We start from the raw sequence: 27,363 nt of genomic DNA, 5'->3' as shown, positions 1-27,363 counted from the left end.
TTTGCCCAACCAAAACCAAACAACAAACCAAACCAACAAACACAACCAAAATCCCCGCTGGACACGGACCGTGGGGAGTGGTGGGGAGACTCTCGGGCACGGCGTTGGTCGTGCGTGGGAGTGGGGAACCTCGGGGGGGGGGATTAAAAAAAAAAAGGAAAACGAGGTCAAGTGGTTGGTGGACAAAGAAAGGAAGAGGATGGAGAGTGGTGTAGGACCCCCCGCCCCCAGGCTTTTTTTTATTATCTTTTTTTTTTTTTAGTCCAGCAGGTTAATTGTGAGTCTGGGAAAGGGGGGAGGGAGGGGAGAAGGGAAAGGGGGGGGGGTTAGGTTAGAAACTGGGTGAGAAGCTGTGGCACCTGGGGGAAAGCCCAGTTGTGTACTGAAAATGTGAATTGGGGAGGGAGCAGTGCTGCTGGGGTTTGGGCTCGGCTCCCCCCGCCGCCAGCCCGGCCCAGCCGCCTCCGTGCCCTCCCTTTGTCCTGCGTGGATCCAGCATTACCTGTACATAGCAGAGAAAAGGAGAAAAAAAAATCCAAAAAGCGCGCAATTGGAAATAAAATTTTTCATTGTGAATCCGACCCTGTGTGGTTTTTTTTTTTTTTGGAGGGGGAGGGGGTTGTCTTTTAGTTCTGGTGAGAGAACAAATACCTATTTTAAAGAAATTAATTAAACAGCACGTTTCTTTTTTTTTTTTTTTTTTTTTTACAGAGACTTCTGTTGTCAATGGCACAACCTCAACTCCCTAATGAAAACAAAAGATGTTTGACTATAGGGTATATCAGCCTTAAGTACTGCTAAGCCTTACATATTATGATTTATTTGTTCTAAGCATATATTAATATGCTCTTCCCAAACCGGGCTCAGACAAAACAGAGGTAGTCATTAGCGCTTCGCTTTGCTGTGAGGAATGGATGCGGCGTTGTATTTCTCTAGAGAGACTTCTCGATTTAAAAAAAAAAACAAAAACCTCCTTCTCCAAGGTAGTTAATGCATTAATGAGTCTAATTTTTGCACAGATGTTTCTCGGTGTTTGCAGGTTTTCTGTGTATTTTTATATTACAAAGGAGCTGGCTCCTGCGATAGCTCATAGCCTGACAAGCAAATAGATAATCAAGAAGACAAATGGCTTCTTTTGTGAGCCGCAGCTCTTGTATTAATTTTCATTTTCTTTCTCATAGAAAGTATCGAAAATACTGTTCAGGACGAAATAACATTCCAGTTCTAAGTCACAAATGTATATTAAAAAAAGACTATTGTGCACAGAGGGGGAGGGGGCTCAGGGGGAGAAAGCCTCTGCACCAGCTGAAGAAAATAGTAATTTTCTTATACTTGTCTCTGAAAAAAAAAAAAAGGAAAAAAAAAAAGAAAAGAAAAAAAATACTTTTGCTTATTTGTTCAATGTCCACGGAATTCTCAGAGACCCCCCAGCAGGACTGAAATATTCCCCCGCACGATTCAGAAACAATGGCAGGGCTTGAAATATTTAAAGCTAGAGTGTGTTGATGTGTTGCGCCTTTCGTCGCAGTAAGTCACCGCACGACCACCTTGCAAATAAAGTGTCCCCAAAAGTCCCCTGCCCCCAGCTCAAACAAAGGGCCGTTAGATTTTTCTTTCTATTGACATTTTAATACTTTAAAATAATATTAATGTAGTCACATGGTACCGATCTGTTACACGCTCTGATGTAGACGAAATGGATTTATGGATGTGTTTTTGGTAAACTAGCGAGGGTTTAGAAGTAGCAACTGCAAACCAAACCTTCAAAGTTTCTTTCTTTTTTTTTTTTTTTTTTTTCCCTGGGAGGGTGGCAGGGGCTGTATTTTATTGTAATGCCTGAGGTTGGCGTGTTTTGTTGTTGTTGCATTTTATTTTACTGTTTCTCTCTTTGATCTGCTAGGGTTGTAAAGAGGGTGTTATTTTCAAGATAGTACTTCTAAGAATGGCAAAAAAAATCGTCTTTTTTTTTGTCTTTTTTTTTTTTTAAACATATGCTTCTAGGAATGTGGGGTCTATAGAAGCAAATCAAAGCTGGAAAGTATCAATAGAATAGAAGGGGCAGAAAAGAAGGTTTCTATAGGACCTAAAAGTTCACAGCCATTATAAGCAGACAGAAGCCAAGAAAAATGCGAGAATTATACAGAAAATCATTAATCACTTCTTTTCTTTAAATACTTATCCTTTTCCCATTGTTATTCAACAGCAAATCTCCGCAGACCGTCTGTTGGGAAAAAAGCACCCGGAGTCCTACAAGAATCTTCAGGGGAAATAATAATATTAATAATAAAATCTGGATCGTAAAGGTGAAAGCTTTCTTTTTGGGGGAGAAAAACCAAACCAAAAAAAAAGCCCCCAAGCTACCCCCTCCCCCAGACCTCTCACTTTGGACGAAACCACCCAAACCATGAGGGCCATTGGAAAAAGGATGTGGGAGCGAACCAGGTAACAGAGCTGCTCTCTTGGCATGCATTTCTGATCGGTTTATTGCCTCCTTTCAGGAGAAAGCTGGGGTAAAGCGAGAGGGGAAAAAAAAAAAGAGCTTAAAAAAGGCAGAAAGAAAAACAGCATGTGAATTCTTGTGCGGGGTTTTCCTTCTGTTTTCTCGTTTTATTTTGACCGATGTGAGCGAGCGGAGCGGGCAGAGAAAGTTTGCAGGCGGGTTGCGTGTGGCGAGAGGGTTGTTTGGTGGGGTTTTTCCTCCTCGAATTTAGGGCTGTTCACGTTTGGGGCTGGGCCCTGCGGAGCTTTGCCGCGGGACCACGGGTGGGGAGGTGTGGGGGCCCTCGAGTAGGGGCTTGGGGGTTTACCTCCTTTGCTTCCTTTACTATTTATTTTTTTTGTTCCGAGTAAGATCTCCCTGCCCGTCTCACGGGTTGGTTTGGGGAGGGATTGACAGTGTCCCAAAGGGGGCAGACCTCCAGGGGTGCGGGTGTCCCGAGGTTCGGGTACCCCGAGAGATGCGAGTGTCCTGGGGGTGTCTTTGTCCCGGGGTGTCTGTGTTCTGGGAGTGTCTTTGTCCCGGGTTTCGAGTGTCCCAGGATGAGGATGTCCCAGTTTTCGGGTATCCCTGGGAGCCGGTGTTCCTGGGTGAGGGTGTCCCAGGGAGAGGGTGTCCCGGGGGGTGCGAGTGTCCGGGGGTATCTTTGTGTCTTTGTCCCAGGATCTCCATGCCCTGGGGTTGCTGATTCTCCCAGGGGGGAGGCGGCTGCCCCGTCCCGGCAGCGGTGCGGGAATCCCGCGGTGAAAAAAAAAAAAAAAAAGTTAAAATTGGGGAGACAAAATCCAGGGCTGGCAAGCCCCGCTCGGGGGACAGAGTTCACGCAGAGGACACGTTTTCTAGGCGATGGGCTGTGCATGGCAGCCGGGGACTGACCTCCAAACCCCTTGACCTCTCCCAGGCCGGGCATTGTGCTGGGCCCACAGCCCCGCAGCGCCGGGCGTGTGCGGGGTCCCGGGCCGCGGAGCGGGGAACCAGCACCGGGGGGAAAAGAGGGGGGGGGGGGGTTGGAGTGGAGAAGGGGCTCGGGAGTGGGTTTATTTCTGCTTTCTCGCGGTTTAATCGCTCTGTTTCTGAGCCTGGGCCCGGCAGACGCTTTCCCCTCGGGTTTCACTCCAAAGCCCTCGGTGTTTGTTTGTTTGTGCTCTTCTTTGTAAGGAAAAAAAAAAAAAGAAAAAAGAAAAGAGGGAGAGAGGCGCAGGGGAATTCGCGATGCTCTGGCTTTGCAGAGCGGACTGATTGCTCTTTGCTTTACAAAAATAATTTGGGGAAAACCAACTCCGACCCGCGGGAGCAAAGCCGCCGACCCGCCGCCTCCCTCGGACCCGCGCCTCATCGTGCCTCTTATTTTCAGAAATCCCTTTGTTTCCGAGTTCTTCTCCATCCTCCCCCTCCCCCTCGCACCTCCTCCCACTTCGCCCCTGCCCACGGAGCTCTCAAAAGCCTCTCTGTGCCCAGCTGCCGGCGCGGAGCGGCGCGGAGAGGCGCGGAGGACACCTCTGGGCCGAGGGATGCTCGGGCGGCCTCTCCTTGGGACCCCCAAACCGGGACCCCCATCCCAACGCTCCCTCAGATACCGGTCCCACCCGAGCTGCTGAATTCCTTTGTTTCCTCTTAGTCCCAAATCTGGACCGAAAAAAAAAAAAAAAAAAAGATTTTGTGTGAGAAAACCCGCGTAACCCAACGGCACCGAGACGTAGTTACCAGAGAGAGGGGGCACAGAGGAAGTAAAAATCAATCTATTTGTGTGTATCTGCCGATATATGGATGGATATGAGGCGGTGGGGGGGTCTGGCTGGTACAGGGGGCCTGGGGGGGTCCTGTTGCCCCAGTATAGCGCTGGGGCGCTTTAAAGGCGGCTGAGCTCGGCGAGCGGGCTGGGAGTTTCTCAGCCCCGGTGACAGATTTATGATCCGCAATAAGAACGGCGCGTTTAAATCCGTAAATCAATCTCGCTTTCTCACTGTATAAACGTTCATTTTATCTTTAGAAAGAAAACGGCTTTGATCACGGCACCTCGGAGGGCGAAGCTGCTGTTTATGGCCGCGTTTCCGACCCTTTGAACTGGGGGCTTTAAAAAAAATAAGGCCGAAATGGGTGCTGCTTTTGCATGAAACGAACCCAAAAATGCCAGCGGAGCTGCAGAGGGGGGTCTCTGCCCCGTTTGCTGCCTGGGATGGCTCTGTTTCTTTTTTTCCTTTTTCTTTTTTTTTTTTTTTTTTTTTTTTAATTATTGTTTACCGGCTCAATTCACAGGGACACTTCGTTTTACGACTAAAGGAAAAAAAAAAAAAAAAGCGGTTATGTGAAGCGAAAGTTGCGGCTTCCGAATTGACCTGAAGTTCCCATAAACGGCCCCCCCGAAGTTTCCTCCCTCGTGGGACACCCCCAAGCTCCAGGAGCCCCTTTTAATCGCTTCCCCCCCCCCCCCCCCATTCCTCCCACACCTTGACCAAACGTCTCTCTTCCGACAGCCGCTTTCACTCGATAAAATCGATTCCGAAATAATCGAGAGCGTTTGAAAAAAACCGAAGCGATTCCCCGCTTGCTCCTCCCTGGCCGGGGGGAGCCCAGACCCCTCCTAGGCTCGGCTTAAAGTGGGGGAAAAGCCGCTTTTGATATTTTTTAAATTATTTTCTGCGTTTAACACACGCTCCCTCCAGGTGCTGGGGTGCTGGGGGGCTCTGCCCTGGGGCCCCCCCCTCCCCAGCTCTGGGAGACCCGGGGGCCGAGGACACGGTCCGGAGGCTTTCCCACTCTACTTTTCTCGGGTGACAGTTTTACGGGTTTTTCCCGCGTGGCCGTGGGGAGCCGGCGGGGCCGCGCCTTGGCACGATGCAGACTGCTCCGCGCCTTTTCCAGCCGCTCCCTTTGTTGTTGAGTCTTTTTTTTTTTTTTCCCTCCCAGTATCCTGGTACTTGGCAGCTCTCTTCAGAGTCAAAATTTTATTTTATTTTATTTTTTTTAATGCAATAAAGGCTGGCCAAACAATAACAGCAGCGGGGAGAAAAGGCCTGGGAGTGCGGCGTAGGGAGGGCTGAGCTCTTTAAAACCGGGACTATAAATATTCTCAGCTAGTTTAGACTCTAAAGCAGTTGTGCTATTCAGTACAGGATTGTAATGAAAATTTCAGTGTGGAGAGAGAGAGAGAATAAATAAGTAAATAAATAAATAAATAAGCTCGATGTGGCTTAGCTGAACCAAGGTCCAGCAAAGCCGGCCTCCAGGCAAGCTTTAGAGAAGGGTTTAGATGCTCTCAGCTCCAGGCGGGAGCGGGGCTGGGGAAATAATCCGAAACTCGTGCCCGTCGGTGCAGGAGAAGCTCAGAGGTGGGTGCCCACCCGCGCCCTCGGAGGGGGCAGCGCCGTCCGCCGAGAAAAGCTGCGCTCAGTTCGAAACTTATTTAAAAAAAAAAAAACTGTTCCGGTGGAAGGTCACAGTGGTCCTTTGAGTATGAAACGGAGAGACCCCCTTCCCCCTTCCCCATCACGTGATTCATTAAATAATTAATGCAGAGGTTGCAGAATAGATATGTATTCGTCAGGAAAATCGCAGACATGGTCTCCTTGTGTCTGACGTGAAATTCAACTGTCCTTTAAAAAACAAGCCTATAGCTGAGGGGGAAAAAAAAAAAGGAGAGAGAAAGAGCGAGAGGGAGAGAGAGAAAGAGGGGGAGAGGAGGAGAGAGGGAGAGGGAGAGGAGTCCGCAATAAAACAATTCTCAGGAACCACGAAGCCACGCCGAGGGCTGGATTATTGTAAGTAGCAGGGGCTTCCCAATTCCTAGCGTGTCTATATGTCCATGTAAATTTATTGTTTGTTATTAATGTTATTGTCGTAAAATGTGACAAATAGCCGTCTTCATTTCCTCCCATTTCTCTTCACATGGTGGTATGTGTGTTTATACCCATCGAGGCATTTCATTGATATTTTTAGGAATATTCCTCTCTCTCCCTCTCCCTCTCCCTCCTCGCAACCTTTTCTTTTTTTTTTCCTCTTCCCCCTTTCTTGATTTATTACAATAAACATGTCAGCAGCAGTGCGGCTGCCATTGTGTGTGTGTTTGTGAGAGAGTTGTGTTGTTTATAGTGGTGTCCAAGATAAATCATTTCTCGAGTGAAAATGATGTGCAAGCGATGATATTTTAGAGCGAGGATCTCTCTCTACCCCACTCCCTGGAGTTGATTATTTCAGACGATTTACAGTCATAGATCAGCGGCTAATATGAAAGCTCTGTAGCTGGGGGTCTTAAATTACAGCATCTGTGATTACCAATTAAGGAGAGATTTGTATAAATTTGGTAAACCAGGAACGCCTCATTGGCATATAAGCCTAGTAAAAGAGCACGACCTTAATATCAAAATTACAGCTCGGAGTCTTGCGTTGCAGCATCCCTTTACCAACGAGAACTCATTTTCTCCCCAGTTCCCTCTCCCCATCCCCGAGCAAGACTCCCGGCTGGAGAACAGGCGCAGGTTGGGAGGGAATTTCTGGAAGTGTCCTATTTTAAACAGACGTAGAAATCGGAATTAAAATTTAAAATAAAATAAAATTTTAAAAAAGAAACTGCAGCAAGGTAGCTGCTCCTGAGAGAGGCACGACTCTGGTCCCAGGCAGGGAGGGGACTTCGCCCAGCAAACCCAGAACAATGGGGGGCTGCGGGAACTGGAGGGCTGACGAGGGACCCCGGCAGAGACGGGTGGTCCCTCCAACTCCCGGCAACAAGAGAATAAACTTGTTGTGGGGAATCCGCCGTGCTTTTCGAGCAGGGGATAACTTTGCGTGGCTTTCCAGCGCCCTGAACTCGCCGGGGCTGCGGTGGTGATGGATGGAGGGCTGGAGGGGCATGTTCTCTTCATGGAAGTTGGGGAAGGTGCTCTAAGGAATGTCTGTCTAAGGAATGTCTGTCTGGTTAGGAACCCGGGCCTGTTCTTTACCTCGGGAAAAACAGAGCTCCGAGGAGAAACAGCACTGAAAACAGGCTTAAAGCGCAGCAGAACCTGGCCGGCAGCTGTTACCTTTTTAAGAGAATCTCACGTGAAATACAGCTGAGCTGGACCAGGGCAATCTCCTTCACCCCACTGAGGCAGGGCAGCGAAGCTGGAGCGCTGGAGGGGGGAGATGGGGGTCCCAGCCAGGGAGCTGCGCTCCCTGCTTGGCTGTCAGCGCGGGGAGCGCATCCTCCGCGGAGAATGGGAGGACAGGAGTCAGGCACTGCCCTCCCCTCTCCAAACTGGACCAAATTGGTCCTAACCGGGAGTGTTGAAAGGGAAGGAGGAAGTGGGAGACGGCGTTTTTAAATATTTTACAAGCTCCAACATGCGAGGAATCAATAAAACTGACAACTGGGGCGAAGATTAAATGTTCGCACAGGATTCTCGGATGAGAATTCCCCGCTTTTCCCCCTTCCCTCCCCTCTGCTCGCCAGCCAAGCCTCTCACCGCCCGATATTTAACTCTGTCTGCTAGTGTAAACCTTTATGTAGCAAAATTAGAGCAACTCAGCGACTTTCATTAAATATTAAGGGAGATCTAGGGACGGTGACTGAGCCAGAAATACGGCATCATTCTCTGTCAAGCTCGGTATTAATTTAAGTTGTCGTCTTCAAACGGATGCAGACCCCCTCCCCTTCTTTTCCCCCCCTTTACTTTATTCGGCTATGTTTTGTTTTATTTTGTTGTAAAGGATGCTGAACGTGAGAAATCGGCCCTTGGCGGGGGGCAGCTGCGGGGTCGGTGCGGGGCGGCCACCCCGCAGCCCCCGCCCTGGGCGGCAGCCCCCTTTAAATCGATACTGGGGCTTTATTAGTCCCCGGCCCAGACGCCTTTGTGCCAGCGTCGTGCTTTAATGGTCAGATGTCAGGAGATGGGACGGCCGAGGGCTGCCGGGTCGCTCCAGCCGAGCCTTCGTGCTGGGGACATTGCCCCGACCCTGGGCTCCAGACCCCAAATGTGACCCCGGATAAAAGCCCCAGACCCCGATTAAGAGACTCAGAGCCAGAACTGGAGCTCAGATCTTGGATAAGAGCCCCACAACCCCATGAGGAGCCCCAAACCATGATTAGGATCCCCAGACCCAGGAGGGTACCCCACAACAGGAGTAGGACCCCAAAAGTCGTAGGAAGAGCCTCAAACCTTGGAGGGCACCCCAGACTCAGGAGGGGACCCCGGACCCGGGAGGGAAGACCCCAGAGCCGGGCTGGGGGCCGGACCAGGCGGCGGGATGCAGGGCGCTCCCCGTCCTGCTCCCACCCTGGACCGGGGGCTGTGGGAGGGGGCCGGGGCAGAGATGCAAAACTCCCTCCCGCGCAGGATCTGGGCTAGGAGGGCACCGTTCCCTCCCCGGGACACCGCCTCGATCCTTGTTTCTGCCTCAGATCGTCAGGGCTCTGCTTCCCCCACGCGTGTCAGCTCCAGCCTCCCCGAAAACCCGAGTTTCTCCCCTCTGCGGTTAGCGGTGACCCGAGGGAAAGGACTTGTTTTCGGCCGGAGCTAGGAAAGGAAAGCTGGAGGAGAAGCCACTGCCCCGCGCAGCTCCCGCGCATCCTCCGCGCAGCCCCGCCGCCGCCTCTCCCGGCTCAGCCGCCCATCAGCTTCGCCGCTCTCCCAGACCCGCTAAAAACAACGAGCAAATAGTTCCTTACCACACTTAAGCTGTACGTGTTTATTAACTCGTTGGAACCGAGTTTCCCCCAGCAACCAGCTATCGCGCCTCAGCGTTATAAACGGCAGGAATAACGTTCAAGAGGCGGGAGGAGATAATAAGCTATTTAAAGCAGCTCGAGCGAGCGCTGTTTCCCGAATTTCCGCGCAAGAAGCCTTTCCCGTGGGCTGTCACCTCGCCCGCAGTCCCTGGTCCAGCAGCGCTGCGGATCCGCGTTCAGCGCATCCCATCCCACCCCAAAGCCGTCGCCTCCCTCCCTCCCTTCCCCTCGGCCGGGCAGCCCCGAGCCTTTTCCCGACGAGGAAGCTGTTAACGCTGTAAATATGAGCCAGCGGCACCTTAATTCGTAATTTATTGCAGGCGGGAGGAGAGAGTTATTGAAGATCAAAGCATCGCGGAGGGCGAGAGCTGCAAGGCATGGGGAGCGGAGGATAACGCGGAAACCTGGGGCTTGGGCGCGGAGTGGACGCGGAGGCAGGGCGGCCAGGACACAGCAGTAGCTTTCACAACCTTTTTTTTTTTTTTTTTTTTTTTTTTTTTTCCCTCCCCCTAGAATATAGTTTCGGGCGGTGCTTGCACTGCCTGGCCCCTAGCATCACCCCTGGGCAGAGCAAAGGCGGCATCATCCCAAAGCCAGCATCGTCCCAAAGCCAGCATCATCCCAAAGCCAGCATCATCCCAAAGCCAGCAATCACCCCGCTGCAGGCCCGAGGAGCCGGGGAGGGCCCCTGGTCGGGGCCGGTTGCGCTGCTTCATTTTCATATTTAAAAAGGGAGGCGAACACGAGTCACAGGCAGACGAGACAAAAGGGAAGAGCTCGGTCGCTTTTCAGTTAAATAAGCAAAAGTTTGAAAACGGTGACGGTTTTCTTTGAAGTTTCTTTTTTTTTTTTTTTTTCTTTTGTCGGGAGGAGGAGGGACACGAAAGAAATAAAAGGCAATAACCACATTTCAACACTTCCCTGCGCGTAACCATCCCAGCTGAAAAGGAAGGCTATAAATCAGAGGCGATGGTGGGGATTTGACTCCTTATTTTTTTTTTTTAGTGTCGATATGAGGGGAGGGGTTAAGGACAAATCCTCACTCTCTGCTATTTCGTCTCCTTTTGATGTTCGGCTCAATGTGAAATATATCAGCGCTTTATTGGCAGCGGTATCTAGAGGTCAGGGGAGAAGCCTGAAAAACTTCGGGTCAAATTCTCTCCGAGCGTGTCCCGGTGAAATCACGGCAACCCGCAGCCTCGGGGCCGGGGGGAGCGGGGCCGGTACCCCCGAGGCATAGCCGCTGCTCCCTGCGAGCCCATCACCCGCCTCGGGTCCAGCGCTCCAGCCGCTCCCCTCTGCCCAGCTCAGGGGGTTGGTTTTTGTTGGTGTTTTTTTGTTTGTTTTTTTTTTTTTTTTTTCCAATGGGGAGAGTTTGCCCCCCACTTCTCTCCCGGTTTTTGGGAGCTGAACCCGGTCCATGGCACGCCTCGCCCTTTCGCCAGTATCCCGATCCGTATTTCCTCTCCCCGCGCTGAGGTCAGCTCCAGCAAAGCCAAGTCTAAAAATAACCTCCAGGATCTGTTTTGTTGCCACTAGTACCTCTCCCGCTCTGTCCTCCAAAATATTCCCTGGAAAAGGCCGGGATTTAGTGACAGGGTATTTACCCGGGGCTACTGGGGAGAGGGAGGGGGGTGACAGAAAGAAAGAAAGGAAAAGAAACCTGGTGAGCTTTGCAGAACTTTTACCCCCTCCCTTTCTTTCTCCCTCTTTCCTTCTTTCTTTCTTTCCTTCGTTTTTTCCCCTTTCCCCCGGACGACACATATGGAATCAATTTTGAATCCTGACATTGAAGGCTGGCCAATTCCTACTGGCTCTAAAAACCAGAATCCATTTGGTTCCCTTCTCTCCAGCACCCCTTGTCACTCAGTATTATAACCGTCTTGCAACATTTTAAGTCCTTATAAAGAGAAACAGCTTTCTAGATAGATACCAAGGATTCGGGAGTGGGGGAGGTTTTTGGGGAGCTGTTGGGTTTTTTTCTTTTTTTTTTCTTTTTTTTTCCCCTTTTTTTTTTTTTTAATGAGGAACATGAAGCGCAACGCCCCTCTCGGACACCCTCATCTCAGCCCCCTCCGCTCGGTGTCTCTCTGCAAAGGGGGCCGCATCTTTGCAATACTTTAAGCTGTTTTAGAAGAGTCGCTATTTTTTTTTTTCTCCACGTCAAGTCAGTTCCGTTTGAATCGTGTGAGTCGAAAAAAAAAAAAAAAACCAAACAAAGCATCTTTGGGGGAAAAAAAAAATCCGAACCGTCCGAGAAAGCTGTCAGCAAGATCCACCGGGGTGCAATAAAATAGTTTCTTCTCCTTAATTTGCCTGCTCCAGTTGTGAACTCGCACCACCCCGATCCGGCTTCGCTCCTTCCTCTTGAAGTCCTGGGTCGGACAGTATCACAGGTAAGAAGTTAAAAAAAAAAAAAAAAAAAAAGAATGATGCAGCTCTGCCTTTCCTGCCTTCGCTCTGTGAGATATAATTAATCGCTCCGAAAGCTTTGACAGGCTTCTCCACCGGTCACCGTGGGCTATAGCTGCCTTTCTTCTGGTACCAAATTAAGAACGATGCCTCGGGAGCAGGATCGGGGAAGCTGAAGATGAGCAGGGTCCATAACCGAGACCGGCCGCAAACCGCTCCTTTCCGAGCGCGTGTTTACCAGCAAAGTTTGTCTGGGACACATTTGTTAAAGGTTTAGCACCTCTCTCTTGTTTGAAAAAGAAACTACAAAAGCCCATTGGAAAAGCGGGGTGTTAAACTGAAGAATGTATGTGATGGTGATTTATGGCCCTACAAAGTTTTTTGTTTACTTGAAGCAGACCCTAATTACAAGGGCTTCTAAAAAAAAAAAAAAAAAAAAGAAAAGAAAGAAAGATTTCCCAAGCTCTGTGTACGTCCATAGCGGGTTTTCCCTCCCCAGGTCTGGGTGTAGCGGCCAGATGTGACTAACAAACATCTGGACGGCTGAGCTGCTTTTCCGTTCAGCCGGCCGGTGCGTTTGCCCGGGACGGGTAAGATGGAAACTCCAACGTTCGGCGTAAAAGCGGTGGCTACCGGGGAAGCCGAGCCTGAAAATACCTTTTTTTTTTTTTTTTTTTCCTTTCCCCAAAGGTTCAAGGTTTGTTTGGGTTGGAGGGAGGGATGTCCTCCAAAATGAGTCACTTCGCTCAAACGCAGTTTCTGGGGCTGAGAGGGAAACGGTTGAGATTTCGCGTGGGAATATCGGACGCGTTATTTTCTATGAACTCGCGCTATTCATTTCTGGCTCAAAAAAAAAATCCCCCCCGTCCTCCTCCCCCGTGAACGCCCGATGTGTATCTTAAGAGCGAGACAGGAAAATCGTTTGTATGGAGGAAAAAAACTCTCCGAGAAATCGAATTAAACCTGGAAAGTTTTTCTAAATATATATATATTTGTGCTCTCTGTTCTCCTTTGGTTCCTTTCCCCTCAGAGCGAGATAATAACTCTGTTCCCCGGACAAGTTGCCAGTTCTAAAAATGTCCTCATACATTGAGAAACTGGAAAAGTTTTGACTCAATGTCTAATATTTCCCGAGGCGAACTGCTATATTGGCAAAGAGCTGGAACTCGGATACACAACCGACTGGTTTGTTGGTTGCTTTTTTCTTTTTTCTTTTTTTTTTTTTTTTTCTCCTGAAAATTGCTTTGCATTAAATTTCCTCAGCTTCAGAATTATCTTTACTCGCCTCCAGCTAAACTTGAAATTTTTTTTACCAAGCGCTTGATCTGTTGGCGAATTATATCTGAGAAGAAACCGCAGGCCCTAAGTGGCCGTAATTTAATTGATTTTACCATAAATCATCAACTTCATGAAGAACCAAAGTTTTCATTGAAGTAAATTGATATTAATGGACACTTTCTGAAATTTAACCGTATAGATCTATATGGTGGTGGTGCTCGCAATTCTGCTCTTTCGGGACAGGAGATTTTTTTTTCGGGGGGGAGTGTACTTTTCCACCCTTCAATTTTTCGTTTCTTCCATCCTTCCTAAAAAACGACCTTTTCTTTCCCACCGCCCCCCCCCCCAGCGTGGGGAATCTGATCTCTGTGTGGAGTCGGGGGGGCTGAGAGCTCAGCTCCCCTTCGTGGCACGGCAGCAGTGGGTAAATACAGGAGCACCGAGATGAGTTTTTTGGGGTGGATGAGCTCCGAAGAGCTGGGTTTTTTGGGGTTCTCCCCCTAGGTAGGTTATCCCCTCTGCCCAGGGCTTTGGTGGGCGTAGGGATGGGATATTTCTGGCAAAACCACGCGTGTTGCAGCGAGGTGCGTCCCGCCTCGCTCGCCTCCGTGTTAAAAACAGAAATAAGATTTAAAATCCCCGCTTCCACCTCCGTATCCGCCGCTGCGTTAAACATTGCCGTTCCCAAAGCTTTCCCGCCTAATTAAAAATTAACCAAGAGCCCGGGATGGACGGGAGCCCTTTGATATGGTGATCAGGATGAGAGCGCGAGTACCCTGAAGGGACCAGGAGATTTTAGCACAGGGCAGGGCTGGTGCGTGCCGGTGCGGGGGTGTTTGCAGAGATGCGCGGTGCAGGGAGGATGCGGGACCCTCACGGGTCCCCTCACGGGTCCCCGCAGACGGTAAATATTCAGTCTAAGCATCCCAAACCAGAGAAATACCATTCCTTGACACCTCTTCTTTCTCCCTCTCCTGAGACTTTCTCCTCAGCAGTGGTTAGTCTGTAGGGATTGGCAGAAAGAAGCAGGTAAAACCGAACTCATTTCTTCTCCCTTCTACCCCATGCCCAGCTCGTTCTCCAGCGCCAGCCGGGTCCCGGATTCAGGCGAGTATCACTGCGAAAAATAACCGAATTCCTTCCTTTTCTCACAGAAACGGCCACGGCGGTAGCGTGGGTGCCTGCTTCTCCCAGGAGGCGAAGGAAGGGCAGTGGGAGAAAAGCTCTGAATCCTCATTTTCTCCCTCTCCCCCCAAACGCCTTTTTTTTTTTTTTTTTTTTTTTTTTTTTTTTTTTTTTAAGGAGGAGGAGGAGGGTGGGGACTAAAATGGGAAGAAACGGGGAGCCGGGGCGTGAGCGTAGGAAGCAGAGGAGCCGCGTCCTCGGTGCTGGGGAGGCAGGGGAGCCCCTCTCCGTTGTTCCTGTGCCCCAAACCCGTTCTTTTTCCCTCTGTTTCCATAGTCGTTGCCTTTTGGCTGGATGCTGAGGCTTCGGGAGCGGTGGCTGGTGTGGTCGCTTTCCTCCTTAGTATTTGTTCGCTTCCTTCGCTTTCAGGTTACAAGATGAAAAAGAAAAGGAAAACTAAAATAATAATTAATAGTAATAATAATAATAATAAAGCAAAAGCAGCCCCGAAGGCGCGGGCTGCTGTGGCAGGAGGGAGAGGGCTGCCCGGGAGTTTGGGGACTCTGCTGAGGGGGGAATTAGCGGGACTGGAGGGGGGAGCCGGTCCTTTACGAATTCTGGAAAAAACGGGCAAAAGGTTGACGTGTCCTGGTCACGTGAGCGCATAATTCAAGCCATTATTTTGAGATTTGAGGCGGGGGGGGGGGGGGAGAAGAAAAGCGGGGACGGTGATCCCCAGCCCGCTATCCCCAAAACGCTATTTGTGCGGGGCTGATACCGCAAACCGCAGTCTCCTCGCCCTCCCAGGCCCCTCTATCCCCCCCCGCACCTCTGCCCACGCTGGGGTTTTGGCGGCGGGCGGACCCACGGTCGGGGGACCCGGCCCCGGCCGAACCCGGGAGTTGGGTGGCGCCTGGTTGGTAGTTTTTTTGTGGGTTTTTTTTTTTTTTTTTTTTTTTTGAGACAATTCCAAAGCATTTCCGCTGATTGATCATTAACCTGGTGAGTTATTGCTCTTCTAAGCAAAGGTCAGGGGGAGAAAAAGGTCTAATCTGTCAAGGCAAACCCACTGCTCCTTGCGTTTCATTTTGATTTCTTATCCGGGCTGGCTTCTGTTTGGGGTTTCAGGAGGTCCTGGACCCTCCATAACTCTCCCTTCCTCCTCGGAGCTCTCTCCTCCTTCGGGTTCTCTGTGGAGTCGGAAAACCCAAAAGCCTTCCCTTTGGACCAAAAAAAAAAAAAAAAAAAAAGTAAATGGGCGGTGGGTGCTGGGGGGCATCAGCCCGTCGGCGGGTGCAGGCCGGGCAGGGGCTGGGCTGGCTCTGCACCGCCTCCGTGAGAAAAATTAATGCAAACCACATAGAGAGAGAAAAAAAAAAAAAAGAAAAAGCCAAAACAAAGAACACCGGGAGGGGGAAAAAAACCTGGCTCCCTCTTCTGCCTGTATTGCAAGGGAATAAATTAAAAACAAAGGAAAACAAACACCCCCCCCCCCGCCCTCCTTGCTGGAGCCGTTATTTATGTCAGCTTATTTGCGGGTTTTTGTTTGTTTCTTTCTTTTTTTTTTTCCCCTTCTCCCTCCCGCATCCACTCCAAATAAACGCGTTTTTTCCCCCTCTTTTCTCCACCTCCTCTCGGGCTGCCCACTTCTCCTCTTCCTCCCCGGGCCCGGCGTGGGAGGAACTTGCCAAGACCCAGCCTGCGTTTGCTGAGCTCACAGAGCAGAAAGGGTGATTTTTTTTTTTCTTTTTTTTCCTTTTTTTTTTTTTCCCCCTCTTTACAAATGTCTGCGTGTACTCCACAGAGGGAACTGAAAAGCCCCAGTTAACCGGGGAAGGCTGTGATGTAAGTGGAATATTGCCAAAGCTGTGTATTAAAGTGTGCGCGCATGCAATAATAACACTAATAAAAAATACAGCTATAGGCCGCCGACTAGAGAAGGTCACGATGCATCCGCGGGTGATTTATGGACTCGGGGATGTTGTCACAAGCCGAGTAGGGGTGTGAGGGGAACATTTTTATTTGAGATTAATAACATCAACATACAGAACGGAAACGGGATTATTAAAGCGACTGAATGTTTCCCCAAACGAAAATATTTTTAAATGAGATTGCTTTTTTTTTTTCCTCCCCTTCTTTCTCCCTTTCCGAGTCCTTCGTGCCAAAGTTGCGGTGATAAATCTCGGCGTGGCTTTCAAAATGTTTACGGCTCGATACCGTTAATCCTGATACCAAATCACTGCTGTGTGAAAGGTGTCCTCGTACGCTATAAAGCATCTCCGTCCTCCGTGGCGATCTTCTGACCACATCGGAGGAACACGAAAAAAAAATATATTCTGAGTCCTTAAGGCTTTTCTGCCTTTCAGGAAAACGGCTTCCTATTTCCCCTGCTGTTGTTGAACCCAGAGCTAATTAACTGCGTGTATTAATCTCTCGAACGTATTTAACTCTGAAATTACCACCACAATTTAACCAAAACCTTTCCCGATATAGACATATTTTTCTACTTGCATTCAGAGTTGACCACCAGCCGTGGACAAACCTCCCACGGTTCACGCCATCACGAACGCGAAGCCCAGGGCGGGTGAAACGTTTTTCTTGCCGGGGGGTTTCCACGGGGGAAGGTGGGAGGAAAAGCCGGGGAAAAGGGGGATTTGCATCAGATGTACAGAAATAAACCTGTGTGTCCACTGCTTCGGATGAGTGCAGCGGGTTACCAATGGACGGAGAGGGGTGCAGCCCCTGGAAGTGCTGTGGTTGGGACAGGAGATAATCTCAGAGGAAATGCGGGGCTTTTGTTCCTCAGAGCCTGTCTTCTCCCCATTTCCACCCAAAGGTTTCTCTCGATGATGAATCCCCTTGTCCACGCTTTTCTGACCGAAGTTCCATACTTTCCCCCCCCCTTTTTTTTTTTTTACCCTTCCAGTTCTTCTCCTTTCTCAAAGTCCACCGCTGCCTCGTACTGGACCAGACATCCGAGAACTGGTGAGTTTTGCTGAACGTCCTACCTGCTCCCTGTCTCTGTCTGTCTCCGTACGTCCCTCCTCACCAGGCTTGGAAGCCATTCCTCCTCTAAAGTCAGCCAACGTGACTTTTTTTTTCCCCCCCTCCCTCCACCTACCCCAGAATAAGCACGGCTGCCCCGGATTTCAGCTGAGTATTTTCATTTCGCTACTGGCTTGTCTTTAAACTTTGTGATTTATGGCCGTAACGTTGAGGGAGTGTTTTAAATGGAAGATATTTCCTGTGCTCCCTTTGAAGGGAAACCCAGTCAGATTGCAACATTTGCTGCTGATTTCGTGACGAGCGCGAGGGAGTTACATTTTAAAGAAAAATAAGCTGCAACCAAAGCAAAGATGGCAATACACAGGGAGCCTAAAAAAACCTACTTACAGGAGCTCAACATACAAACGTGCAAAGACCTTAACAGGGCTGGGTTTTGGTTTTGTTCTTTTTTTTTTTTTTTCCCGGCTTGCAGTTAAGGTTAAAACAAAATTTTGCACTTCAGAGGAGTTACTTGCAGTATCCGAGGTTCTTCTGATTGCCTAGGTACTCCAAATAAGTCAAGGGAGATCCATATCCATGCACTGCACCTACAGAGAAGTCTTTTAAAGAATAGTCCACGACTGTTTTTCCTCTTTCCTTCCCTGGAATTCCAGCGCCGGGGCTCCAAAATAGGAACTACCTCATAGCAGAAGATTTATGTTGAAACAGTTCATAAAAAGTCAGATGGGATGGGAAAAAAAAAATAAAAATCGCAATAATGATGTCCCCTGGTCGAAACCCTCACATGTGGGCTCTGAAGGCTGCAGCCAGAACAATAGCTGGAAACACCGCAGTCCTTGGGATAAGACTTTATCCACCACCTAGAAAACCTTGGCTGTCCAGCCCAGAGTGAGTCCTCTCAAAAGTCAAATGTTTACTTGGGCACCCTTCTTTTTCTTCCCAGAGTTACCAGCCTAAAGGTGCACTAAAAAAAAAAAAAAAAAAAAAAGGGGCGATGCAAACCCCCCGACGGGCCATACCTTCCCAGCGAAGTCCAACGAGCCTTTGTGGTCCCTCTTTTTCTTGTTTTGCTAAAAGTAAATTCCCCCCGTCAGCACTTAACCCAAAGGAGAGAGCGTCAGAATTAAAGGAGGGAAGATAATTGCGATGTGAAACAAAAGTAGCACTTAGTAGAAAAAAAAAAAAAAGTGCAGACACCTAAATTCCTTGCCCTGCCTTCCTCCCACTCGCCAGCCCCTCCTCGTCACGGACTTTCCCCAAAACGCTTCTTGGCGAGTTTCTGCTTTCGGCAGCCGCGTGGGAGCGGGGAAAGGCATAAATCTCCCGTGGCGACAGCAGCAGCGCCTTGCGTAGCAATAACGGCGTTATTAATAATAACAATAATAATCACCTTTATTGTCCAACGCCTTGGCCTCCCCCGGGCCCGATCTGCGCCCTGCACCCCCCCAGACCCTGCACCCACTCCCCGGCGGGGGCCAGAGAAGCCCACAGACTTTGAGGCGCGCAAACTTCACGCCGAAGTTCCGCGGGACTGCGGAGTTGCATCCCGCCAACGCCCCCGCCAGCTCCCCTCCGCTCCATCCCCTTGCAAACACCGGGGCCGGCGGCCCCCGGCCCCCCGAAAAGGGGGTTTCATGGAGGGGGGGGGGGGTGTCTGAAGGAGCCAAACGAGCCGAAGGGGCCGGGGAGGAAAAGCAGCAGCGCTTGAAAGAGCCGCGGCCGCGGAAGGGGAGGGGGGGGTGTCTATGACTATGTTGAAAGGGTTTATTAGCATAAATTGGCACCTAATTGTTAAGCACGTGAATCAAAGGCAAGCTTTGCTATCTTTCCGCCTAGGCCTCTGTCCACCCCGTCTGCAATTAGCATAATTTTTCACTAGTGACGCTGTTCGGGAGGCTCGTTGGCTTTGCCCGGCAATCCCAACCAAACCTCGATTTTTAAATATCCCCTCCGCTTTATCCCCTCCTCGCCTACCCCCGCCTCGCAGCCGGGATTATTTTCGTTATTATTTTAATCCCAGCCAAGCATTGCATAGTTAAAAAGGGGGGGGGGGGTGTTGTGTTCAGCTTTTCTTTCTTTCCTTTTTTTTTTTTTTTTTTTTTCCCTTCTCCTTTCCCTTCTTCCCCGTGCTGTGGTAAAGCAGAGGCCATTGTTATCAGTGAGCAGCGCGTACCAGTCTATAGGGCCACCAGAACCTCAGGGTTTGTCCATTCAAAGCCCTCAGCTTTTCTGCACATCTTGGAAGCTGGAAAGCATCTTGATTTTTTTTTTTTTTTCCTCCCCTCTTCCCTAAACGGAGACAGAGAGACAATCTGAGCTGCCGTAACCGAAAGCTCCACTGGCTGAGCCCCCTCCCCCTCTGTTTTGGCTTTTTTTTTTTTTTTTTTTTTTTTTTTAATCCATATGTACATGCATATGCTGGATTTTTTTTCCCCCTCTCTCTCGTATATTCCTTTAACGTTTTTAAAGGAAGGGGGTCATTCCTTGCTTATTGATTGCGTGGATGCTGGATGTGAAAATATATTATGTCTGCCTGTGCTTTGCTCGTCAGAGACTAAGGTAAGCCGGACTCAAATAGGCTATCACTTTGTGAATGGCGGAGTATATGTCCCAATGATTTATGACCATATGACTCCAATCTCGGTTCAAGAAGAGTTCACAAGCTTTAAGCTTCCTTCCACGCAGAGACTCTTTTGCAGCCCTCATCCAGGGCCCTTTCCCCCCCCCCACCCCCCCTCGGCTTTACAACTGGGGAGTTCTGGTTGGGGTGAAGCTCGGTTGTGGGGGGAGGGAAGAGGGAAATTTTAGGAATGTGTCTCTATTTTCCAGGCATATCCACCGCAAGGCAGTCGCTGGGATTTGAGCTCTTTCTGAGCAACCGACCTATTGTTAAGGGCATGTTTAGAATATTTATTATTAACAATAATTTAAATTAAAAGCAAGGCTATGCCTGGTTTCGCTGGCTCTGGGAAATATTCCTTGGGAGGGGGCGGGGGGGAGGGGAAAGGCGCTGCTCTTCTTCATAAACACGGCCAGGTTGTGAATTTAGGATTTCCAACATGGAGGGGATGCTTTACAGGAGAATTCCTCCGTCTTAGAGTTCTTTTACCTTCTTCCCCCGACCGTCTGATTTTTTTTTTCGGCCGAGCATCCTCCTCCCAGCAGCCCTTTCCCCTCTCGCACCTTCCCCCGATTTTTCTTTTTCTTTCTTTTTTTTTTTTTCTTTTTTTCTTTTTTTTTTTTTTTTAATGCCTCTAAATCCGCGCACTCCGAAGTTGCAGGCAGAGTTGCTGGTTAAATGTTTCCCCTCGCGAAGTGAAACTTGGAGCGTAATGAAACAGCCAGCGCGATCCTGCCCGGGTTTAATTGGAACGGGAGATAATCGAATATTTATTATTCTGCCTGAGATTTTTTTTTTTTTTTAAACAATTCCTTGGAGTAAATAATTAGGATTGCGGCCGTCCTCGGCGAAGATAAATGAGCGGCATTTGCGAGGCGCTGAGAGACGAGGTACAAAGCAAATCTGCTGTGGAAGCCACAAGCGAGCGAGCTTTTGGGCGAAGGGGATTGTAAATTTATTTTATGGACATTAAAAAAAAAAATCGTCGCTGTTATTTTTAGCTGCTTCAGCTGAGCCTCTCCGCTCGGTTCTGGTTTGGGGTTGTTTTGTTGGCTTTTTTTTTTTTTTTTTTAAGAAACCTATGCCAGACAGGAAGGCCTTGGAGAAATTCCCACCTCTGCCCTCGCCGATATTTTCAGCAAAGCTATTCATAATAAAGGCGCTGCTGTTTGTTAATTAATTCAGAGCTTCTCAGCTCGGGTAGTGGAGTCTACTTTTTAATAAGACAAATTTATCATGGCGAGGCAACCAAATGAGAGTAACTCCCAACAAGGATACCATCCCCTCCGTAGACAATAATACCTCTCTCTGGAAGACGCAATACAGATTTGGGAAGGCATAAAGGATTTAATCGGGGTAAAAAAGCGAAGCAGTCCCTTCGTGGGCACGGCGTCTGAGGCTGTGTTAGGAGGACACGGAGGTTTCATGTGACATGACATAAGAACACAGCAGTCAGGGAAGGGAAAAAAAATGTTATTTATTGTCGAGCTGTGGCTTCTGTTAAACCCCGGTACTTAGAAATATCGCATTAGACTTTATCTCCACAGAGTTTATTTTATTCTATTTTAGAGAATGAAAGAGCCCAGATAAAATTAAATATACAAGAGATACAATTAAATATACAATGGATATCAATTTCAAAACAAAATGCACAGTGGCTCCTCGCAAACTCTGAGCTGCAGAAAGAAGTCTCTGCCTTTAAAAAATGTGTTTGCTGCTTGATTGATCCTCACACATCAGATTTTTTTCAGGTCAAGATAGTTTTCGTATTTCTAAGGGTATTTCTACTCTGTGTTTACGATAGAGAAAGTTAATGCTTTGAGAAAAGAAAAAGAAAGAAAAATTAAAAGGCCAGAAAGAAAGAAAAAAAGGAAGGTTTCACTTTGTAATTTGAGGCTTTGGATGGGGTTTTTAGACTTTTTGAGCTTGGATTGAGGGAGGGAGGAATGATGAACAATCAAAGGGGAAGAAAGTTAAGAGCAAATGGCCTGGTGCCGCGTTTGTTTTCCGAGGGAAAAAAAAAAACAACAGCAATTAAACTGGTTTTGGAATCACTTCTTGCCAATGGCAGTTCCAGATTCAGGACGATGAGCACAAAGCAGTGCAGGCAGTGAAGGGGTATGTTTTCCAAACACAACCTGCCCTACCAGAGAGGGAGAGCCTCATAAACAGGCCAGAGGAAGCACATTCTTGAATTCATGCCCCTGCTTAAATCTGCTTAAAATATTTGCACTGAATTCCAAAGACATTGTGAGTCTCTGCTGAGTAAACAGCAAACCAAGCCAACTGTGTCAGGACACCGTTACCTGGATAAAACATATTGATTGTTTGCTCTTTCCAGTTTAAACACAAATATACTGGACAGAGGCCCTACAATAAACTTAGCAGACTTGTAATTTCTGACGGCATAACGTCTTGCTGGTTTTTACGTGTGTGAATGGCTGATTTGAATAGGTCAGGGGTAAGAAAGCCAGACTTTCATTCCTTTCATGCTTGCAGCTAGCAATTATCCATTCCGTGTTCTTATATTTACACTAACGTGTGTGCTATCTGGACATGGATGTGTGTACGTGCACAACACATGCATCTACATGCACACACACACACGTTCATGCGGGAGTTCATGTGCATGCATGGGGGTGTGTATATTTGTACGAAGATAAATACAGAAGTCAATAGACGTGTACTGGTGAAACCACGTGTACTTGTAGAGCGTGCGTGTAGTTACACATCCTGGGTGCCCTCCTCTAAGGGAAAAAACAGTGCAACCACCCAACCAACCAGGAAAACTACCCCTCCAAAGCAGCTCAGCACTTTGGCACTGTAACATTTGTTGAGCTTCCTTAGGCTGACGCAGGACAAAATCTGCTCAAAGCATCTGTTCGCCCTGTTCTGCGGGACCCTATTCATGTCATGGGCCTTTCAGGCCCCAAGATGGATTCATAGGCCGGGTACTATTATTGTGTGTTTTCTCCTAACCTTTCAGGTCAGCTTCCAATAGACAGCTGGAAACGGCCTGTCACGTGGCCTTGGGGTGCCAATGTTCTGCCATAGGGGTGTCAAGACCCTGGTAGCCGGAAAAATAATTTTGGGGAGTCCCAGAGATGCAGAAGACGACGTACTACGACAGCTCCACGCTCTTTGGGGGTTACTCCTACGGGAGTGCCAATGGGTTCAGCTACGAGGGTCCCCAGCAGCCCTTCCAGCCGGCCTCTCACGTGGAGAACGACTACCAGAGGTCCGCCTGCTCCCTCCAGTCTCTTGGCAACACAACCCCGCACGCAAAAAGTAAAGACCTGAACGGGAGCTGCATGCGTCCAAGTTTGCCCCAGGAGCACCATCCGCCTCCCCCTGTCTCGCCGCCCCCAAATCCTGCCGCCAACAGCACCAGTAGCAACAGCAATAACCAGCCGGGGAGCAGTAAAACTGCCCCCAGCAAAGCCAACCTCAGTGCAAACGCCAGTCTCACCAAGCAGATTTTCCCCTGGATGAAAGAATCGAGGCAAAACTCCAAACAGAAAAACAGCTCCCCTAGCACAGGTACACTGCTCTGCTTTTGTAACCGTCTGCTTTCCGAAACAGCGAGGTAGCGAAGCCACCAGCCAGGGCAGGCTTGTTCGGAGGGAGGGGAGAGGGGGAAAGGATGCAGCGAGGATCCAGCGAGGATCCTGGTGCTGGGCATGATCCCAAGGCTGCCAGCCGCATGCCCCAGCCCGGCTGAGCGAGCCTTGGCCCATCCCGCAGCACTGGCTGCGCGCAGTTGGCTTATTTTAAACGTATCCAGAGCGCCACGGGGAAATACAACCAGGCGGTTGTACACAGCCCGTGTCTGACTGTGGGAATACTGATACCTGAAAATGAACGCCCGCCGCTCAACCCAGCAACGCTAAAGCAAAGCGCTTGCTCTCTTCCCACCTCCCTGCCTCCACGCGCAGCGGTACATACGGTGGTCTCCGGGCGTGCGTGTGCGTACACAGACCATGTGCACGGGCACGTGGATATTCTTGCACGCACACATGCGCCTCTCTCATGCAATCAAGGAAGAAGATCGGTATGGAAATATCACCGTTCTGACAAATGCATTCACATACACTTTGCGGCACACACTTCACTCTACATTAATATCCTTTATCTGTTATACACATGTTTATCTCACAAAAATGCAATCTGGTGTTTAACAACGTCCATGCAAATATTTGCGTTACCCAGAAGATGTGCCTGTCTGTGTGTGCGTTTATACCTCAGCAAACAAAATACCTCCCACCACTGACCGGTGCTGGTGTTAATTGGCTTTGCAGTGACTGTCCCCCTGCCAGATATTATTTTCTCAAAATTATCTGTTGGAAATAATCGACTCCTAAATAAATGGCCGTGGAATCCTTTTCTACATGACATGATCAAATTTTCATAAACCAGGGGCAGCTTTGGAGAACAGAACTCTTAATAAATGACACGATTATGGAGTGCAGGCTAATGCAAAGGGGTGAGGGAAGGGGGGGGTCGAACTCTTGTGCCTGCTCCAGGATTTATTAAGAAACGATGCATTCAATTTCTGCATGTAAGTAATTATCTTTTATTTCATTTCGCGGCCAGCAGAAACCTGCAGCGGCGAGAAAAGCCCTCCAGGCTCCTCGGCTTCCAAGAGAGCCCGCACAGCCTACACCAGTGCTCAGCTGGTGGAGCTGGAGAAGGAATTCCACTTCAACCGCTACCTGTGCAGGCCCCGCCGCGTGGAGATGGCCAACCTGCTGAACCTCAGCGAGAGGCAGATCAAGATCTGGTTCCAGAACAGGAGGATGAAGTATAAGAAAGATCAGAAGTCAAAAGGCATGGGGTCTTCCTCCGGAGGGCCTTCCCCCACCGGCAGCCCGCCCCAGCCCATGCAGTCCTCCGCCGGATTTATGAACGCCTTGCACACCATGAGCAGTAACTATGATGCCCCCTCGCCGCCTTCCTTCAATAAGCCCCACCAAAATGCCTATGCCATGTCAACTAACTACCAAAACCCCATCAAAGGCTGCCCCTCCCAACAGAAATATGCCAACACGGCCCCAGAGTATGACCCCCACGTCTTACAAGGGAACGGGGTGGCCTACGGGACTCCCAGTATGCAGGGCAGCCCCGTCTATGTTGGAGGTAACTATGTGGATTCTATGCCCACCTCTGGCCCGTCCCTTTACGGTCTCAATCACCTGCCGCATCACCAGGCTGCCAGCATGGACTACAACGGGCCTCCGCAGATGCCCCCGAGCCAGCACCACGGACCATGCGAGACCCACCCCACCTACACAGACCTTTCCACGCACCACGCTTCTTCTCAGGGCAGAATCCAAGAGGCGCCCAAGCTGACCCACCTGTGATAGGGAGCAGGGACAGGCTCGGGCGGAGCGGATGGGACCTCGCCACGGGGCATGGGAGAGGGGAAGAGGGCAGGATTGGGTTCAGAAACATTTGTGTTGAGCGATTTTGTTTTTTTTCTTTGACAGCGCAATTTCTACCAGGTGATTGTGCTCGCTGTTATTATTTCTGGGTTTTGTTAGGCACAATTTCCAACCACTCCACTATTTACGGCCAAGAGCAGCTCTCTCTCTGAAGAGATATACCTCCTATGTTTCAACACAAATGCTTCTGAAGTGGGTTTGGGGTAGTTTTGTGGGAATCTAGCAGAATTTTAGCAGCAGCATCCTCCATTTCCACACCAAGTACAGATTGTCACTGATAATTCTCGAACACTGGAAAGGAGAACACTCAGCCAGCCAAGTCTTTACAGTTGGTGTCTCTGCATCTCCGTAAACACGCACATATGCAGAAGAGATTCTCAAGAAAACTACCCTCCTCTCTAAGTCCTTCTCAAGAGGAACCTCACGCTTTCCTTTCCAGCCTTCAGAGGAAGTGCATCCTTTTTCGCCGAGTTACTTCCCACCGATCCCCACAGAAACTGCAAATATACACACCTGCCAACGCGTGGGATTCACACTCTTCCCCTCTGGCCCCCGCCTCCCCTCTCAAAAATAATAATAATAAATTAGAATAAGAGAGGTCTACGAATTGCAAAAGGTTTGGGAAACGTGTTTTTGAAATGCCTAAAACCCCCCACCAACAATAACAGCAGTCCAAAGAGAGGAAGAAAGAGTTGACAGGTCTGAATATTTTCCCACCTTCGCCTCTGATGACGTAAAGTCTCCATCTGATGACATTGTTTTTTTTTGTTGTTTTGGGGGTCTTTTTCTTAGGGTTCATTAACAGAAAAGCAATCTTAAGACTTAGAAGTCCTATGCTTCTTTCCTCCTCTTCTCTTGACCTTACGTGAAAACAGGGTATATTTGAACAAACGGAATGTCCTCCAATCGAAGCAGAAGTGAATGGATCTCTAGTATTTGCTAATGCTTTCTTGTCTGGACATCTTTGTTGCACTTAGAGTTTACATATAATGGGTATAAAAACAACTTTGAAGGGCGTCCGTCCAACTCAGTCGAGACGCCCTTCAATAGGTGTGTGTTCTGGTGAACATTCATATATATTTATTGGTTAGAGCCAGTTTAAAATATTTTCCTTTTTTTGGTATTATTTATCCCCAATATTATGTATTTATATGAGGAAAAAAAAAACAAATTGTACTTTTTTAGTATTTACTTGTTATAAAGGACATTGTGTTTCCTTGTCATTGTACAACCAGCTTATTTTAGTTATTGTAATTTAGAAAGACCAGTAGTTTTATGTTACCTTCGTACTTATGAATAATGTAATTAGTTCTACTGGAGGCATGAGAGCAGAACCAGACTGTAATTGTATAGTCCTGAATTAGAAGAGCTATAGCTGATCCCTCCCTCCCACCTCACCCCTCCTCTTCGGAGAGCTTTCTTTGTTCTTACAGTAGTTATTTTCTTTCCTTCCTTAAGGGTTGGCTGTCGAACAATTCTTGAATAAACTTTCTGTTATCAATTTTTATCTTGTCCGATCCGCCGGGTCCAGAGCGCGGATAAATAAAGCGGAGGCAGAAACAGCACGGAGAAGGCTGGAAGGGGTCCCCGGGCCCCGGCAGCGGGGCTGGGGGCCGCGTCCCCTTTTGGGGTGAAACCCTGGGGCTTGGGGGCCCCCGCCCCCTCCGCGGCCCTGAGCGGCCCGGCCCGCGCCCGCGGCCACAAAGGGCGGTCACGTGGCGCCGGGGCCGGGCTGCCATTGGGCCGCGAATGAAAACAAAGGAAAAGGATTAATCACCAAAAAAAAAAAAAAAAAAAAAAAGGCCCAGAGTTTCCATGCGAGGACCTTAAAAGTGAAAAGAAATTAAATTACTTATTATAATTAATTATTATTAAAATACACGCACACCTCAGACTAACACACGCATCTAAAATTGGCATTGAAAGGGAAAAAAGGCCGCCGCCGAGGGGTGTGTTGTCAGCGCAAGCGAAAGGGAGCTCAACTCTCCGCCAGTGGCAAAAGCAGATGCGATAACCCCGTGAATAATTTGCCTTTGACGCAATAAAGCCCTAAGAAAACTCGTATCAAAGCCTCGAGGGGCAATAAAAGCGTGATGGCTCGGGGGGGCGAACGGCTGGGAGCGCTGGGGGTCTGGGCTGGGGAAGAGGGGAAGGGGGGAGAGGGGGAAAAGGGGGAAAAGGCAGCGAAACCAGCGCCGGGCTGCGGAAGCGGGGAGGGTGCGTTTCACACACCTGGGTGCAGAGCCAGGGACATCGTGGGTGCTGCATAAACCCACGCGCG

The 27,363-nt window shown here is 49.1% G+C and overlaps 1 protein-coding gene across 1 annotated transcript; it reads left to right on the top strand.

The window, feature by feature from the left end:
• Positions 1-11,405: 11,405 nt before the first annotated feature.
• HOXB3 (homeobox B3) lies at positions 11,406-26,522 on the top strand. The gene is made up of 4 exons (XM_086766660.1): positions 11,406-11,596; positions 16,942-17,000; positions 22,628-23,181; positions 24,238-26,522. The coding sequence occupies exons 3-4, from the start codon at positions 22,746-22,748 to the stop codon at positions 24,999-25,001; spliced, it is 1,200 nt and encodes a 399-aa protein (XP_086622786.1). The 5' UTR covers positions 11,406-11,596; positions 16,942-17,000; positions 22,628-22,745; the 3' UTR covers positions 25,002-26,522.
• Positions 26,523-27,363: the final 841 nt, after the last annotated feature.

The sequence above is a fragment of the Chlamydotis macqueenii genome, chromosome 25, assembly GCF_036417535.1.
Source record: "Chlamydotis macqueenii isolate bChlMac1 chromosome 25, bChlMac1.mat, whole genome shotgun sequence".
Lineage (NCBI taxonomy): Eukaryota > Metazoa > Chordata > Aves > Otidiformes > Otididae > Chlamydotis > Chlamydotis macqueenii.
The sequence above is the reverse complement of the archived record's forward strand: the minus strand, read 5'-3'. Positions and strand labels throughout refer to the sequence as shown.